Source organism: Gobio gobio (genome assembly GCF_949357685.1).
Source record: "Gobio gobio genome assembly, chromosome: 13".
Taxonomy (NCBI): Eukaryota; Metazoa; Chordata; class Actinopteri; order Cypriniformes; family Gobionidae; genus Gobio; species Gobio gobio.
Window position 1 is genome coordinate 29,285,551 of NC_137106.1, and position 18,032 is coordinate 29,303,582.

Here is an 18,032-nt window from a genome sequence, read left to right on the forward strand (position 1 = left end):
TTGTATCAATTATTTCCAGTGGTCCTTTTTCAGCTCTGTGGCGGTCTATTGTTTGGCTCAGGCAGGGTCTTAAACAAGAGGGAGATACTTATACATTTTGCATGCTAAGAGACTTGATAGCTGATATATTCTTTCTCTCTCTTTCTGTTATCACTCATTCTCTATATTTATTATTCAAAAGCATTTCATTGTTAATGAATTCTCATTAATCTCATTATTGAGATTTCTCATTATCAGGGCCATTGTGCTTTGTTGATTTTAGACCCTACACAACATTCACGTAGTCAGCGTAACAGAATTGCTTTCTTAAAAAAAGAATGGTCTAGGAAATAGAGCTTAGATCGGGCCTAAAAAAAATCAAGCCCGACCCTACCCGAGCCCATGCACTTTGTGTCCGAGCCCGGCCCGACACGTTAACTGTAATTATGAGCCTGAGCCCGATTTAAACCCAACCATTTTTTAATACGTGGGCGTTCTGACGAGAAAGAGCCTGTAATGAGCGAAGCGAACCGGTGTGACGCTTGGCTCAATAATCCGCTCTATGCCAGCGTGCTCCACTCATGAACCGCTCACCGGTAAAATGATGTTCGCTCAAATCCTACCGTAGCCTACTATACGTGATGTAGCCCTTAAACAATGTATTTTGTTTCATATTTATGTTTAAATGTTATAATATTATTTTTAAATTTCATCTAGGCTATATTGATTATGAAAAGTGCAAAGATGCGAGCGGGTCAGAAATTATTTTGACCACTTCATTAAGTTTTGTTTTGTAGAAAGCCTTTCTTTAAAGTAAATTTAGTTTTGTATAAATTGTATCTTAATTTTAATCAACGTTTCATCAGCCAATTGCCTGGAATTAATAAATAAGAAGCAAATAGGCTATAGCAGAAAATAATAAGGCGCCGAAGTGATCACTTGCATTGCTTTTGAACATAATTGCATGTCTCATAAATAGACCAAAACTCAGCAGGCTACTTGCTTCACAGACATGTTTACTTTCATATTTTTATTCTTAGAATTTGTATTGCTATGTTCTTGCTGTGTTTGTATTGTATATGTGCACTGGAAGCTTCAGCACCAAGAAAAATTCCTTGTGTGTGCAAGCACACTTGGCAATAAAGCTCTTTCTGATTCTGATTCTAAAATGAGAAATATGTGTATAGAAAGGTTGAAATGTCCACTTTTAAACGAAACAATTCGAAACGAAAATAAATAGTTAAGCAAAGTGCACTGTTCACGTGAGCAGCTCACGACTGGCGTCTCAGAGCGTTTCTGTTCAGAATGCTGTGTATTCTGCATGTGCTGTGTCTGCATGTTCTCATCACTACATGTGCTGTGAGTTTAACATGCATTTTTAGACTAATCCTAACTTGTGCAACTTTGTACTCATTTGTTTCTTAGTTGTAGTATTAGTTCTTACTTTGCTATATATATATATATATATATATTAGAGGTGTAACGTTTCACGTATTCGTACCGAACGGTTCACGGGGTGAGTTCCAAATGGAATCAGTATTCCCTATTTGATCATATCTATGTGAGCAGGACACGCGTGTGCCGTATGTAGCAGTTTGGAATGCACTTGGCAAAGGGAGCGGCGTAATTTCCTCATTATCTTCAGCTGGGATGTTTCCGTGAGACCGTGACAACGCAGCGCCGGCATAAATAAATATACAATTCATATTTTTAAGAGTTATATTACTTTTTATATACAGTATTACAAGGCATATTTTTATAAACTTTTTAAAATAAAAAATGTTTATTTTTATTTGCAACAGTTAGGCTAAAAAAAAGAAAAGAATTATGCAGATAAAACTGTGACATCTGCTTCAGTCTTCTGTCCGCAGGTTGAAGCGACCCCAATTGTGTGATATTTAGCACCGGGAATGCGTATTTTAGCAGGCAACCCTGCTAAAAAGACATATATTTTACCCCCCATAAGAGATTTTTACAGAAAAAACCCCACTGAAATGAGACTGGGCTTGTTTTGTGCTAGTTTTGAGTAGCGATTGGGCAGGTTTTGTTGTGAATATCTGGCAACCTTGATCTGCTGACGGACACTGTGCTGCGTTGTCACGGGAACATCCCAGCTGAAGATAATGAGGAAATTACGCCATATATCTGTGTGTCTGTCTATCTGTCTGTCTGTAGGTTAGGGTGCTTTTTTGTGTACAAATAAGTGAGTTTTTGGGTATCTGGGTGCAGGTAACCGAGAAAGAATTTGCATACTACTAACATTGTAACAATAGCTGGTTGAAAATCTGCGAACTAGTATCATTTAATTTTGGTAAAAAGAGGATAATATATTATGAATAGGATTTATATGATAGCAATATCTTGGATATTTAGTTAACTGCTATGTTTCTCAAACAGAACTCTTAAATATCTTTCGAGATTCAGGGCCCTATCATACACCCAACACAAAGCAGCGTCATGCGTGACACAAGTGTTTTTTTGCTAGTTTCCGTCTGACGCAGTTATCATAGTCATGTCCTGTGTCATGTTGTTTAAATAGCAAATGCATTTGCGTCCATTTGTGCTCCCATTGGCATGCTGGTCTGAAAACGAGGAGTGTTCAGGCGCATTGTTGGCTTGTTGCTATTTTGAGGCCACAGAAATAGACTGTGCCATTGACCAACTAAAACCTGCTATTTGTTTTTTTTTTTAAAGAGCTAGTTAGTAATATGCACCTATAGGTGGGTCCACAACATGCTCACACTCTGCTTATTACACACACAGGGATGCACAGCAGCACACAAACATTTTTAAATATGAAAAATTAAAGGATTAAAATGTAAAAGATTATTATTGTGTACATAAATTAAATATAATATGCCTACATGTCATAATGGATAGTCATTGCATGTATCAGAATTAGCCTACTTATTTGCAGTAATGACAAGCAAGCAGGTGCTAGAGAAGCGTTCAGTTTTTCCGTTTGCAAATTCCGCCATGTGAATCTGCCATGGTGTGAGCGCAACTGGTTTTAAAGGGAATGGGAGACTCTGGTTGGTTTGTTGCACGTTACGCCCCAAAACGCATCCATTACTCATTAAGAGAATAGACCCTTTTAGACTGTACATTTTTCTGCCGTTAAACTAGCAAAAGTGGATTCGGACACGACCTAAGTGCACCGTGTGCTTAGATCGTTAAAATAAAAGCGAACTTTTCTGAATCTTGTGCTAGTTTCTTGGAAGCATGCCATTGTATCAACCTGGTACTGTACCTTGTAAACACTGCAAAGGGCTAAAATTGTGCACCATTACACCTAAAAAATAGTGTAGAAGTCAGCCATTCATATTGAAACAGGAGATTTTTGTCAGATGCATGTAGTATGCATCAAATAGTGAGTGAATGGTTTGTGGTCATGTTGTCTAATGGTGCAACTAGATCACAATGACTTCAAGAGAAACATCGCTGCACTTAGTGTTCTACTGGAACAACAAACATGGGTTAATCTTTCAAACTGCTCTGAGACACTGTAGCCCTCGACTCCTCCTGTAGCTTCAGCAGTTTGCGGATTAAATCCAACAGAAGCCTGTGACACATTTGTTTATAAGCTTTGGATGGAGAAAGTTGTCACTTGATGGGTCAAGTGTTGAGCCAGTGGCAGCTAAAATTACACTTATGATGTTTTTTACAGATCGAAGATGAATTATTCATTTGTTGATGGGAATGTCTCAATACAGATAAGAGAGTGGTACATCAGACTTTGATTCTTCTTGGGATCAAACAGGTCTGACTGTATGTTTGTTTATGTGCCTGCAGGTCCGGGGCAGTATGAACCAGATTGATGTTCTGTCTCCATGCCAATTGAAGCTTCAGGTCGAGGTGCACCTAAATCCTCCTTTCAGAAGGTGACCTCTCTGCCCCAATCCAAACTTTACAGGGTGAGTGACAGCGCTGTTGAAATGTTTGTTTGTTTTTTTAACTTAAATTTTTCTTGCTACAGTTTATTCTTCTGTTATGAAATTGCGGCATATGTGAGTCTTTTCAAATGGTAGTGATGGTAGTGGAATGAATTTGATAGGGAATAATGATAATGAAAATAGCCCATTCTGATGCCTGTATGCCTTATGTCAGACAAATTACACTGTGCTGATTATTACAAAAAGGTCATTAAAGGTCATATAAGTTCGATTGAAGGAAGTGTCAGACATTTTGTAGAATAATTCAATCTTCGTGTTCTTTAAACCTCACTTTGTGTCACCTAATGTTATTCCATGTATATTTATGCAGAGAAAGACATTGTTTTGTCATATTTACTCATAATTTTATCTAAGTCATTTTATCATAAGTATTCTTGTAAATTGTATGCAAAGTATTTGGACAGCAAAAATTTAGCTACATAAAAAACTGACTGAAAAAAATAAAGTTCTCTTACGAGAGGTTCTCTCGTATTGCGTAAGTTCCTTACGCTACGGGAAAGTATTCTTTCTTCGAGATTTCTGAAAAACCCAAAATTATCCTTAATTTTGTAACATTGTCAACGCAGTGCGGCAGCCTGGCAGACCATAGCAGGCTATTCCAGCGTGCTATTGGCTGCTCTGCTGGCAACTGCAGCAGCCTATCGGTGAGCCCGCGTGACGTGGCGACCAATGAGGGCGCTTCGCGCCCACCTGGCTTCATTTGCCTACAGGTGGGGCGTGGCCACGTGTATATAAGCGGGGCTCACGGGCTGCATATTCGATTTTCTTTTCTTCAGCGAAGCCCTTCGCATCGCTGGATCTGGAACCCGCCGCCGTTGAACGTGCAGACGAGCAAGCAGAGGACAGCGCCTGAAGAAGCCGGCAGCATCGCGCCACCTTCAGCCATCCGTGCCTGCTCTGCTATCCGGCAGCATTATATCCTTTCATTGCACGTGTTCTCGCCGTTGCGTCACACGTTTCATAAAAGAGCACAAGCGTTTTTATCAAAACGCCTCGTTCCACCTGCGGCTCGTGCCACGTGCAGCTCAGCACCAGAGACCGCCATGTGTCTGCGCTCTCTGTCTGGGCCGTGACCACGCCGCCGCCGCACTCCTCACGGGCGATTGCCCCGAGTGCGAGGAACTCTCTATGTCGACCCTGCGGGCTCGACTCGAGCAGTTTTATGATGACATCACTCCGCTGTTCCCCCCCTCTGTTCAAGCCGCGCCACCGCGCCGCTTATAAGGGATGGTTAAATGAACGGTCTCGGAGCGAGCCTCCTCCCCCTCTGTTCAAGCCGCGCCACCGCGCCGCTTGCGAGGGATGGTAGAAATGAACGGTCTCGGAGCGAGCCTCCTCCCCCTCTGTTCAAGCCGCGCCACCGCGCCGCTTGCGAGGGATGGTAGAAATGAACGGTCTCGGAGCGAGCCTCCTCCCCCTCTGTTCAAGCCGCGCCACCGCGCCGCTTGCAAGGGATGGTAGAAATGAACGGTCTCGGAGCGAGCCTCCTCCCCCCTCTGTTCATGTCAGTTAATGCGCCGCTTACATACAAGGGATGGCAGAAACGGACGGTCCTGCAGCTCTCTTTACGTTACAAGAGAGCTGTTCCACCCTCGCGCACATTTCTCAGTCCCCTCATGAGTTCAGGCGACTGGAATTGTTCATATTGCTGTACACGAGCCTGTTAAGACACGCACGCCAGCGAACAAACGCCGTCATGAGACATGACGCTGACATATGCTCTCCAACGAACCCGCACTCCCCCCTGTTGGACCGCGCAGATTGCGCCGTTCACAAGGAATGAGAGTGCGCACGGTCACGAGCATGTTCAGCGCGCGTGTGCGCGCCGCACTCACCGGAAAATTAACAGAGGGTGTTTTCGTCCCGCTGTGGCCGGACGAACCGCCTTTCTCTAGCATTTCTCAGCCCCCTCTCCAGTTCAGGCGGCTGGAAATATTACTATTGCAGTAACGAGCCTGTCTTTTATGCACGCACGACTGCCAATAAGCACGAGGACGTACTGCCGTATGCTCGCGCTAACTGAACGCTATTGTGTCCCTCCCGGTAGCACAGCGGCAAAATCAGCGGCTGAAACGCCGGAGACCCGAGTTCGAGCCCAGCTCTCGCGGCAGATAAAAATGTTTACTGTCCGCTTCCCCGGGCTCGCGGCCAGCTTTTCTTACATACAGAAAGCTAACTTGCACCACGTGGCGCTCGAGTATTTTTGGGCGTCTATACATAAGGAGAGAATAGACGGTTAAGTCCCGCTGCGGCCGGACCACCGTTAAAACTCTGTTTTCCTGTCAGTCCCCACTCCTGTGGCTACTGCAGATGTTTTCCACACAGCCTACGAGCCGGCGGACTCGCCCTCTCGCCTGTTTCCAACTGAAGCCCCTCCAAAGTCCTCCTAGCAGAAGGGGGAAGTGACGGTTAAGTCCCGCCGTGGCCGGACCACCGTCAAAACTCTTCTTCCTGTCAGCCCCCACTCCTGTGGCTGCTGCAGATGGCTCTCACACAGCCAACGAGCCGGCAAAACTGCCCTCTCGCCTGTCTACAACCGCCGTTTTACGACGAACCAGAGAAATCACGAAGTTGCTTTTATTTCTGGTTGCACGGCTCACGCCGTATGTGTTTTCAAATGCAGTAAACGTGCCCACTTTTGTGTTCACCCCTGCACCCAAGCACCACAAATCCCGTGTCTCTCACTCACATAAAGCGGCCACCGGCCGCTCGAGTGCTAGAGTTAGGTCACGTGTCCGCTTATTTGCGCCCACGCCTAATCACCACACGCGCTGTCACACAGCCACTCTTAACCGGTCATGTTCCACGCGTAAGAGTTGTGCCCGCTCAAACGCGCTCACACATTTTCGCGAACATTCTGCCCCCGGCGCCACGCGCCGCGCCACACACCATTTGTTCTCCGCCCAAGGTGGCCGGAACGACAAGTGTAGGGCCACACACAAGCCACTCCCCGCTCGAAGCGGCAGAGATACAGTGTGTAAGGCGGCCAGCCATCGAGAGCGATCGGCTGGCCCACAGCACAGAGAGCGCGCGCACTGCGCCCGCCCCTCCTATACAGGCCGTCAAACCCGCGAAGCGCGGCGTTTTGAGCCCGGAGGCCGTTCTATCCCGTGTGGCACACGCGAGAGCGTGGGAAGCCATTCCAGGTGTATCAGAATGGGTGCTGAAAACAGTGAAGCACGGCTACACTCTGCAGTTCGCTCGCCACCCTCCGCGCTTCTGTGCGCGTACAGAGACGAGAGTGAGCGAGGAAGTAGCACATCTACTTCGAGCAGAAATAGCCACGCTGCTGTGCAAAGGGGCTATAGAACCGGTTCCCCATTCTATGAGCGAGTCAGGCTTTTACAGCCAGTATTTTCTCGTGCCAAAAAGGGATGGGTCGCTCAGACCGATTCTGGATCTGAGGCGTCTGAACAAAGCTCTTATGAGAAGATCGTTCAAGATGCTCACGACCAAGCAGATCCTCGCGCATACTCGCCCGAGAGACTGGCTAATCTCCCTAGATTTGAAAGATGCATATTTTCAAATCAAGATAACGCCACGTCACAGGCCATTCTTACGATTCGCCTTCGACGGCCAGGCTTATCAATACACCGTCCTTCCGTTCGGCCTGTCACTAGCACCCCGTACATTTACGAAGTGCATGGACGCGGCCCTCGCTCCTCTGAGAAAAAGAGGGATGCGAGTGTTGAACTATCTGGACGATTGGCTCATCCTGGTGCAGTCAGAGGCCGAGCTCCTCGCCCACAGGGCAATGCTGCTCAGCCATCTGGACAGCCTGGGGCTCACGGTCAATTGGACCAAGAGCTCATTAGTGCCCACGCAATCAACCTCATTTCTGGGTTTGAATCTGGACACTGTGGCAATGTCAGCCCGCCTGTCACCCCAACGCGCGCGCCAAGTTCAGCGCATGGCTGAGTACTTCCGGCCGGGCAAAATCGCACCTCTCAAGCTCTTTCAGAGGATGCTGGAACGTATGGCCTCAGCTGCAGCTGTGCTCCAGCTGGGCTTAATGCGCATGCGCCCGCTGCAATGCTGGTTAAACGCCCGAGTGCCTCACAGAGCCTGGGCGTCCGGAGGCTTCAGGATCAGAGTGACTCAGAGCTGTGTTTCAGCCTAGAGCCCTGGTTAGTAGCCGACTGGTACCAGAGGGGAGTGACGATGGGAGCCATCTCACACCGCAAGGTCATCTCGACGGACGCCTCCACCACGGGTTGGGGCGCCGTTTTCGAGGGCAGATCAGCCTCGGGCCTCTGGTCGAGCGAGGAAAAACTCCTACACATAAACTGTTTGGAGATGATAGCGGTAGAGAACGCGCTCAAGCAGTTTCTCCCGCTTATACGAGGACACCACGTGTTGGTCCGGTCGGACAATACCACAGTGGTGTCCTACGTGAACCGGCAGGGCGGTGTCAGGTCCAGGTGTCTGGGCAATCTGACAGAACGCCTGCTCGTGTGGGCAGACAGCTCGCTGCGCTCGCTGAGAGCTGCGCACATACCGGGCCACCTCAATGTGGGCCCGGACAAGCTGTCCAGGGGCCTCATTCTCTCAGGAGAATGGTCCCTGCACCCCCAGACAGTCCAGCTGGTATGGCGCCTATTCGGCAGAGCGGAGCTCGACCTCTTTGCAACAAAAGAGAACGCCCGCTGCCCGACGTTTCTGTCCAAAAGCGAGGATGCGCTGTCCCAACCTTGGCCCAGCCTCCCGCTGTATGCTTTCCCGCCGATTTCCCTATTGCCCCAGGTCATAGCGAAAATCAGGGAGACGCGCCGCCCGGTGCTCCTTATAGCGCCGCGCTGGGAGAACCAGATTTGGTACCCAGAGCTGGTGAAGCTGTCGCACTCACCCCCCTGGCCAGTTCCGCTGAGAGCAGACCTCCTCTCTCAAGCAGGAGGGTCAGTTTGGCATCCCCATCCAGAGCGATGGTCTCTGCATGTATGGGTGACCAACGGATACCCGTTGACCTGCCCGAAGGGGTTATGAACACGATTTCACACTCTAGAGCCCCCTCGACGAGGCGGTTATATAGTTCTAAGTGGTCGGTGTTCACTGAGTGGTGTGTTTCCAAGGGATTGGACCCACAGCAATGTGGGGTCCAGCGGGTGCTCTCCTTCCTCCAAGAGCTTTTGGAACTGGGCAGGTCCCCTTCCACGCTCAAAGTGTATGTGGCGGCTATAGCAGCGTTCGCTCAGACGACGCTAGGTAGCACGCTAGGAAGGAACGAGCTCATCATCCGTTTCCTCAGAGGAGCCAGACGGATGAATCCCCCGCGGCCCCCTTTGGTTCCTATATGGGATCTGGCCTTGGTCCTAGAGGCCCTGAAGGCTCATCCCTTTGAACCGCTCGAGACTGTGGAACCAAGGTTCCTTTCGCTAAAAACCGCGTTCCTGATAGCTCTGGTTTCAGTGAAACGCGTGGGGGATCTACACGCGCTCTCAGTGAGCCCGACGTGTATGGAGTTCGGTCCTAATGACTCTAAGGTCATTCTCAGACCGAGGCATGGTTATGTCCCCAAAGCGATCGGCACTCCCTTCAGGGCGCAGATTATCTCCCTCTCGGCTCTGCCAGCATCCGACGAGGGGGACGGTGGCAATATCCTCTGCCCTGTCAGGGCATTGAGGGTTTATGTCACACGCTCCGCCGCCTTCAGGCGTTCTGAGCAGCTATTTGTTTCGTTTGGAGGGCGCGCTAAAGGTCTCGCCTCCTCGAAACAGACCCTGTCCAGGTGGATAGTGGACGCGATTGCAACTGCATACGCTTCCAAACACCTGCAGTGCCCGCTAGGTGTCAGAGCACACTCCACCAGAGGCATAGCCTCTTCGTGGGCTTGGGCCAGAGGGATTTCCATCCACGATATCTGTATGGCGGCAGGCTGGGCCTCCCCGTCTACGTTCGTGAGATTTTACAATCTGGAAGTTCCTGCCTTACAGGCGAAAGTGTTATCAGTTCAATAGGGCTGTTGGTTCTGCCCAGTGATTCTGCGCAGACATAGCTCACATACTGGTAGTAAGTTCGGTACTAGGCTCATGTGAATTTGAAGGAGACCGGCGGTGCCGTTCCCTCATTTACGAGACGAGCTGTTGTGAGTTTGAAGGTGACCGGCGGTGCCGTTACCTCACTCATATAACAAGATATTGTGAATTTGAAGGCGACTGGCGTTGCCGTTCCCTCATTCATGAGACAAGGTGTGGTGAATTTGAAGGAGACCGGCAGGTGCCGTTCCCTCATTCATGGGACAGGGTGTTGTAACCACCTGTTGTAACCACCCGTCAGTTCAAATGAAGTGTCCGTATATGTGGTGGCCCGTTTCCTTTACCGGCCACCCCGCCCGAGCAGTGTTTTTTCCCCGGTTCCCTGGGATACATATGCTGTATGCGAGGCGCGCACGGCGTTGACAATATGTTCCCGTAGCGTAAGGAACTTACGCAATACGAGAGAACCTCTCGTAAGAGAACGATACTCGGTTACTTAACGTAACCTCGGTTCTCTCTAGAAGAGGGAACGAGTATTGCGTTCCTTGCCGTGCGCCCCGCGGGCTTTTACGCTTCAGAACTACGAAAACCGAATATGCAGCCCGTGAGCCCCGCTTATATACACGTGGCCACGCCCCACCTGTAGGCAAATGAAGCCAGGTGGGCGCGAAGCGCCCTCATTGGTCGCCACGTCACGCGGGCTCACCGATAGGCTGCTGCAGTTGCCAGCAGAGCAGCCAATAGCACGCTGGAATAGCCTGCTATGGTCTGCCAGGCTGCCGCACTGCGTTGACAATGTTACAAAATTAAGGATAATTTTGGGTTTTTCAGAAATCTCGAAGAAAGAATACTTTCCCGTAGCGTAAGGAACTTACGCAATACTCGTTCCCTCTTCTAGAGAGAACCGAGGTTACGTTAAGTAACCGAGTATCGTTATATTTTTTTCTCTCCATAGAATGTAATGACAATTTAAAGAAAACTTTTCAGCAAACACATTTTTCAAAAGAAAGTTTGTTATAAAGCAGATTTAAATGGTTAAATGTTTTGGTTACGGATGTAACCCTTGTTCCCTGATCGAGATGTTACATCGAAGACCTAATCACCTCTGGATGGAATTGGCAAGTGGAATTGGCATGCCAAGCCACCCCCTCGTACATGCGGGTATATAAGATAGCAGCACACATCCAGTCATTCAGGTTTATGGGGAGGAGCCGAGACAGGGATTCCAGCCATTCATCAGGGTGGTTCAGAGATGTGGCAGGAGGAACATAACGTCTCTGTTCCATCAGGGAACAAGGGTTACATCAGTAACCAAGACGTTCCCTATCTGTCAGTCATGTTCGACATTTATGTCAAAGACTGACAAATGGGGGCCCTATGGAAAGTGCCACAGCCACTGAACTATGTTACAAGTGTTAGAAATGCAGATAAGCCTGAGCTTATGACAAGCTGTAGCGTGCCCTTTTGACAACAGCCCTCATACAGTCATAACCTACTCAGCACCCCACATCAACCTAAAGAATAATAGTCCTCCATGCCAATGGGATGGAAGGGACAAGACTTACCATGGAGACAATTTGTAGCTGCTGCTCTTTTTGTATGTTACTTCATGGGAAGAGTGCTTCGGTTCTCTATTCCAATTTCTTTTTTTTTCTGCCCTGACCAGTATTGTTAATGCTCAATCCAGGGTTCACCAATAGGGGAACTCACCTGAGAGCAAAAAAGGTGCTTGTATCCCCCTCTTAGAGGGGAATGGCGCTGCAAGCAAGACACTGAGCCTTCCCGCACATTACCTGTTTGTACCTAACACACGGGATGAAACTGGCTTCACACAGATTCTAGAATCTTGCAAAGGTATTAGGTGTCACCCAGTCCGCAGCTCTGCATATGTCTGCCAAAGATGTGCCGCGCACCAACGCCCAGGAGCAGGCATCACTCTGAGCATACCTTGGGTCTGGTACGTCAAGGCAATGGCATCCACTGTCCAGTGGGCCAACCTCTGTTTGGAGACAGCCTTTCCCTTCTGCTGACCTCCAAACAGACTAAGAGCTGCTCAGAGGCAGCTGGATCTGTCTCCTCCGGGGGCAGTGCTTGAAAGTTCACCACCTGATCCCAGAAATGAGGTAATGAGGTGATGAGGCACGACCTGGGACGATTTAAGGCCCGGGTATACTTCGGCCGTCCACGTTCGTGCACCGTCCGCGTTCGTGCACCGTCCGCGTTCATGCATCGTCCACATGACGTAATTTTCTGTCGCACACCCTGTCCGCGTGCAGCCCAAATTTCGAGACCGCGCGGACAATCCACAGTACGCTCTCCGAAAAAAAAGGTTCAAAAGCTGTCATTGGGGTGGAATATATAGGTACTAATATACATTTTAGGCACTAATGTTTCTTTAAGCTACTAATAAGCTACTAATAAGCACCCTTCAGGGATATCTATTTGAATTGTATTCAAATCCACAGTACGCTCTCCGAAAAAAAGGTACAAAAGCTGTCATTGGGGTGGAATATATAGGTACTAATATACATTTTAGGCACTAATGTTTTAAGCACTAACGTTTCTTTAAGCTACTAATAAGCACCCTTTAGGGATATCTAAGGTACAAAGGCATACCTTTTGAAAGGGTACTGCCCCAGTGACAGCTTTTGTACCTTTTTTTCAAAGAGTCAGAAATCTCTCTCTCTCTCTCTCTCTCTCTCTCTCTCTCTCTCTCTCTCTCTCTCTCTCTCTCTCTCTCTCTCTCTCTCTCTCTCTCTCTCTCTCTCTTTGTGTGGGTGTGCTGGTTAGCATCTTGACACTGAAATCTTTGGAGCTTAATTATGGTCCTGTCACATCGGCAGAATGAAAGGTTTCGATCTCTCCTCATATAATCATTTAACATGAACATCAAAATCGACTCATCACTAATACCCTGTCAGGAGCATGACTTTACATAAGTGACATGTGTGTTTGTGTGTTGGATGACAGAAATAGCAGCAATTTTATGATTGTATAAATAGATATGGATTGTTCATCATTAAAATAATACTCCTGTGCATTAACAGATTACCATATTCATATACCATTGTATTTAAATGCTACTCCTAGGTACTTAAAAGGGCCCTATTAAGTCTTGATTTAGATTTGGTCTACTAGAATAGGTTTTCATGCTTGAATGTTCAAAACGTCTCGGTTACGTATGGTAACCCTCGTTCGGGAACGGAGACGTACGTCGGTATTACTGACGAATTGGGATCACTTTAGAGAGCCCCTATCAGCTTCGAGATTTAGAGAACAGGCCAGTGGGCCATTGGCGTGCGAGATTTGCATCTCGCGCTCCGCCCCGCGCCGCGGGTATAAACAGGAAGCGAGAGCATCGCACTGACGTTTTTCACTGAGGAGCCGAACTAGTGACTCGGCCATGCAGTGATGGTAAGGAACTGTGGCGACGGGACGTACGTCTCCGTTCCCTCCTTCAGGGAACGAGGGTTACCATACGTAACCGAGACGTTCCCTTTCAGTCGGTCACTACGACGTACGTCGGTATTACCGACGAAATGGGATCCCTATGGAAAACGCCACAGTTACTACCACTTCCAGCGCCCAGCGAGAGCCCCTCAGACCCCGTTCTGATGCGGGCGGGGAAATTCACGCAGGGAGAGTCATACTGCTGTTCCGCAAGACCCATTCAGCAGACTTATTGGATAACGCTGGGAAAGCGTGCCCGAAGGACACTGCGGGAGCCACATCATGCCCGGAGGGAGTTACCATGTGGAGAGAACACGTATGGGCTGGCCGTGGGCAGCACAACATACGGAAGTCCCAGAGGTGGCCCCGGCCTATACAGGCGGGGGACGACACCGAACTGAGACGGCAGAGGAACTCTGCCAAGGGAAGACACGAGCTCACCATAGGGAGCTGTACCGTGGAGAATACACGTATGGGACCGCCGTAGGGGTCACGACATACGGACCCCAGTCCGACACAAGTTCCACCAATGCATACAAGTGCCAGACCTGGCGTCAGACACTCCGCCACATCCGACTGCCGAGGGGTGCGGAGGACTCAACAGGGTTCGCCAATCCTGGGGAACTCGACTGGAGAAAATAAGCGCACGTATCCGTTCCATGGGGAAGGGAATGGCGCAGCAAGCCGACACTTAGAACGGGCACTTCAGCTGCTGACTATGGGAAGCGAGCACACGGGAAGCCACCGGTTCTACACGTAGGCTATAAAACCTAGCGAACGTGTTAGGTGTCGCCCAGCCCGCAGCTCTATAATATCTGTCAGCGAGGCGCCACGAGCCAGCGCCCAGGAAGAAGCAACACCCCTAGTGGAGTGGGCTCTTAACCCGAGCGGGCAGGGCACGTCTTGGGCTTCATAAGCCAAGACGATGGCGTCCACTATCCAGTGGGCCATCCTCAGCTTGGAGACAGCCGTTCCCTTCTGCTGTCCTCCGTAACAGATGAAGAGCTGCTCTGAGGTCCTAAGCTTTGCGTTCTGTCAACATAGACGCGCAGGGCGCGAACTGGACAGAGAAAAGCCAGGGCTGGGTCTGCCTCCTCCGAAGGCAGCGCTTGCAGGCTCACCACTTGGTCCCGGAAGGGAGTAGTGGGAACCTTGGCACATATCCAGGCCGGGGTCTCAGGGTTACCTGAGAGTCACCTGGCCCGAATCCCAGGCACGATTCGTCGACCGAAAATGCCTGCAGGTCCCCTACCCTCTTAACTGAGGCCAATGCAATCAGGAGTATTGTCTTTAGAGACAAGATCTTAAGCTCCGCTGACTGTAAAGGCTCAAAGGGCGCCCTCTGAAGTGCGTCAGCACCAGAGTCAAGTCCCAAGAGGGTATAAAGGGAGGACGAGGCGGATTTAATCTCCTCGCCCCCCCAGGAACCTGACGATCAGATCGTGCTTGCCTAATGAATTAACCATTAACCAGGTCATAATTGCGCTATAGCGGCAACATACACCTTGAGGGTGGAGGGAGACAGCTTTCGCTCCAACCCGTCTTGAAGAAAAGAGAGCACAGATCTGACCGAACACTTTCGGGGGTCTTCTCGGTGAGAAGAGCACCAGTCGACGAACAGGTTCCACTTCAACGCATATAGCCGTCTCATAGAGGGGGCTCTGGCGGAAATGATGGTGTCAACTACCGCTTGTGGTAGGTCACCTAGAACCTCCGCATCCCGTCCAGGGACCAGACATGGAGTTTCCAGAGGTCCGGACGCGGGTGCCAAAGGGTGCCGCGTCTCTGAGTCAGGAGGTCCTTCCTCAGAGGAATGGGCCAAGGAGGTGCTGTCGCGAGGAGCACTAGTTCCGGGAACCAAGTCCTGTTGGGCCAGTGCGGAGCTACCAAGAGGAGCTGCTCCTCGTCCTCCCTGACCTTGCACCGTGTCTGTGCAAGAAGGCTCACTGGGGGGGAACGAATATTTGCGTAGGCCCCGGGGCCAGCTGTGTGCCAGGGCATCCGTGCCGAGGGTTCCCCCGGGCAGGGAATAGTACCACTGGCAGTGGGTCGTGTCGGGGCGGCAAACAGATCGATCTGTGCGGCCCCAAGCGACTCCAAATCAGCTGGACCACCTGGGGGTGGAGTCTCCACTCCCCGGGCAGCACGGGCAACCGTGACAGCTCGTCGGCCGCACGATTGAGCGCCCGGAATGTGGATGGCACGAAGGGACCTCAGATGCTTCGGACTCCACAGAAGGAGATGGCGGGCGAGTTGGGACATGCGGCGGGAGCGTAGACCACCCTGTTTGATGATGTACGCAACGGCCGCAGTGCTGTCCGTCTGGGTCAGAACGTGCTTGTCTTTGAGCGACCCTTTGAGGTGGCTGAGAGCAAGACGAACCACCAGCAACTCCAGGCAATTGATATGCCATTGCAGTTGGGGCCCCGTCCACAGACCCGATACTGCAAGCCCGTTGTACGTGGCACCCCAGCCCGTGGATGAGGCATCCGTGGAGACAACAGAATGCCTGGACACTTGTTCTAGAGGCACTCCTGCCCGTAGAAATGAAGGGTCCGACCACGGGCTGAAGGTTTGGCGGCATCTCGGTGTCACTTGGACACGGAGGGACCCGCTGTGCCACGGCCATCTCGGGACTCGGTCGTGTAGCCAGTGTTGAAGCGGTCTCATATGGAGCAGCCCTAGCGGCGTTACTGCGGCTGCTGCTGCCATATGCCCCAGGAGCCTCAGAAATTATTTCAGTGGAACCGCTGTACTGCGTTTGAACGTATTCAAGCAGCTCAACACCGACTGGACGCGCTCCTCGGTGAGGCGCGCTGTCATGGCGACCGAGTCGATCTCCATCCCGAGAAAAGAGATCCTCTGTGCGGGACAGAGTTTGCTCTTCTTCCAGTTGACCCGAAGACCCAACTGGCTGAGGTGCCGAAGCACCATGTCCCTGTGTTCGCACAACTGTTCCCGCGACTGGGCAAGAATCAGCCAGTCGTCGAGATAGTTGAGAAGATGAACACCACGCTCTCTCATGGGAGCAATGGCCGCCTCCGCGACTTTCGTGAAGTCACGGGGCGACAGGGACAGCCCGAAGGGCAGGACTTTGTACTGACATGCCCGTCCGTCGAAAGCAAAGCATAGAAATGGTCTGTGTCGAGGGAGAATCGAGACATGAAAGTACGCGTCCTTCAGGTCGATCGCTGCAAACCAATCCTGGGGACGGACGCACCTGAAGATGCGTTTCTGCGTTAACATTCTGAACGGCATCCTGTGGAGGGAACGGTTCAAGTAAGGCAGGTCCAAGATTGGCCGTAACCCGCCGCCTTTCTTGGGTACAATGAAGTACGGGCTGTAGAACCCAGACTTCATATCGGCTGGAGGGACCGGCTTTATCGCGTCCTTCGCCAGTAGGACAGCGATCTCCGCCTGAAGCACGGGGGCATCCACCCACGCAATAGACGTGAAGTGAACGCCCCCGAACCTGGGCGGACGCCGGGCGAACTGAATCGCAAGCCGAGTCTGATGGTACAGATGACCCAGCGAGACGGGCTGGGGAGCGCTAGCCAGGCCCCCAGAGACCGAACAAGCGGGGCCATCGGTACCACAGACGTACCCGCAGCAGGGCAGCGAGGCGGAATGCAGGGACCCCAGGACGACATGGGAGTGGTCCGTGTAGGGGTCTGGGTCTGACACACGACCTGCATCCGCTGAGGGGGTGCGCGAGTGTGGGAAGGCCGCTTGAGTGCGTTCCCACAGCCGGCACCCCCTGCTGGCGATTTGGAGAGGCACCAGAGGCTGACAAGGCATGGGAGCGTTGTACACCGCCCAGCGTGTTCTCCAAATGAAGGAGGGGCTGAGCGTGGCAAGGCTTTGTGGCGTTGCACACGGTCTGCCTCACCTCCTTCCTCAGCGGGGAACAAGAGCGGCGAGGCATAGCGTTGCGCACTGTCGTCCACACACCGCTGAGAAGAGGGGAATGAGAGTGGCGAGGCTTGTAGCGTCACACACTGCCATTCTCGCCCTCTTGTGGGGAGGGGAATGAGGGCGGCGAGGCTTGTAGCGTCACTCGCTGCCATTCCTGAACTCCCGAGACCCAGAGATATTGGAACTGTTCTTCTCTTTTTTTTTTTTTTTTTTTATATATATATTTTTGGGTACCACTGGCTGTTTTTAACCCCAGTGGCGGAAGAGAATTACTAATGGTTTTTACCCGGCCCTCCTCCGGGGGAAGAACAGTCCCGAACCAAATCCGTGTCAATGGTGTTTCTGGACATCGTCTAGCCAAGGGCCAGCGCTGTGCGCAGCTCAACCTCGGCTGAGAACTACCCTCATGCCCTAAGCAGGGCGGAGGTGGCCTGCCAGTGGCACTGCCACCCCACCGATGAGGGTAGTGAGAGAGAGGAAAACTTTATACAGATTATGGCCCTATTGGTGTTCCATATTTTGGCACCAATAGTTCCATAATGCAAAAGCCTTCCAACGCACATCCGGGAAAGGCAAGGGGCAGGCAAGGCGATTTATGCGTTGCACTATGCCTCAGCCACCCGGGAAAGCATGGCTGTCGAGCATGAATCGGATTCAGCACGAGCGCCCACTATTATAGTGGGAATCTCAGCATCATCTTAATTTTCAACACATAACAGCCCTCTCTCCGATGCAGCGATTGACATCTGTCCTCTGCTAGAGC

At 50.6% G+C, this 18,032-nt stretch overlaps 1 protein-coding gene across 2 annotated transcripts in view; it reads left to right on the forward strand.

Moving 5' to 3' along the window:
- chrm3a (cholinergic receptor, muscarinic 3a) overlaps positions 1–18,032 on the forward strand; it is a 166,652-nt gene that overhangs the window by 35,988 nt on the left and 112,632 nt on the right. For both annotated transcript variants that reach the window (XM_079833099.1, XM_079833098.1), the window contains exon 2: positions 3,772–3,893. Coding sequence is in view for 1 of the 2 variants with exons in the window: in XM_079833098.1 (XP_079689224.1) it covers positions 3,810–3,893 (84 nt within the window). In the remaining variant the exon portion in view is untranslated. The remainder of the gene's footprint in view (positions 1–3,771; positions 3,894–18,032) is intronic.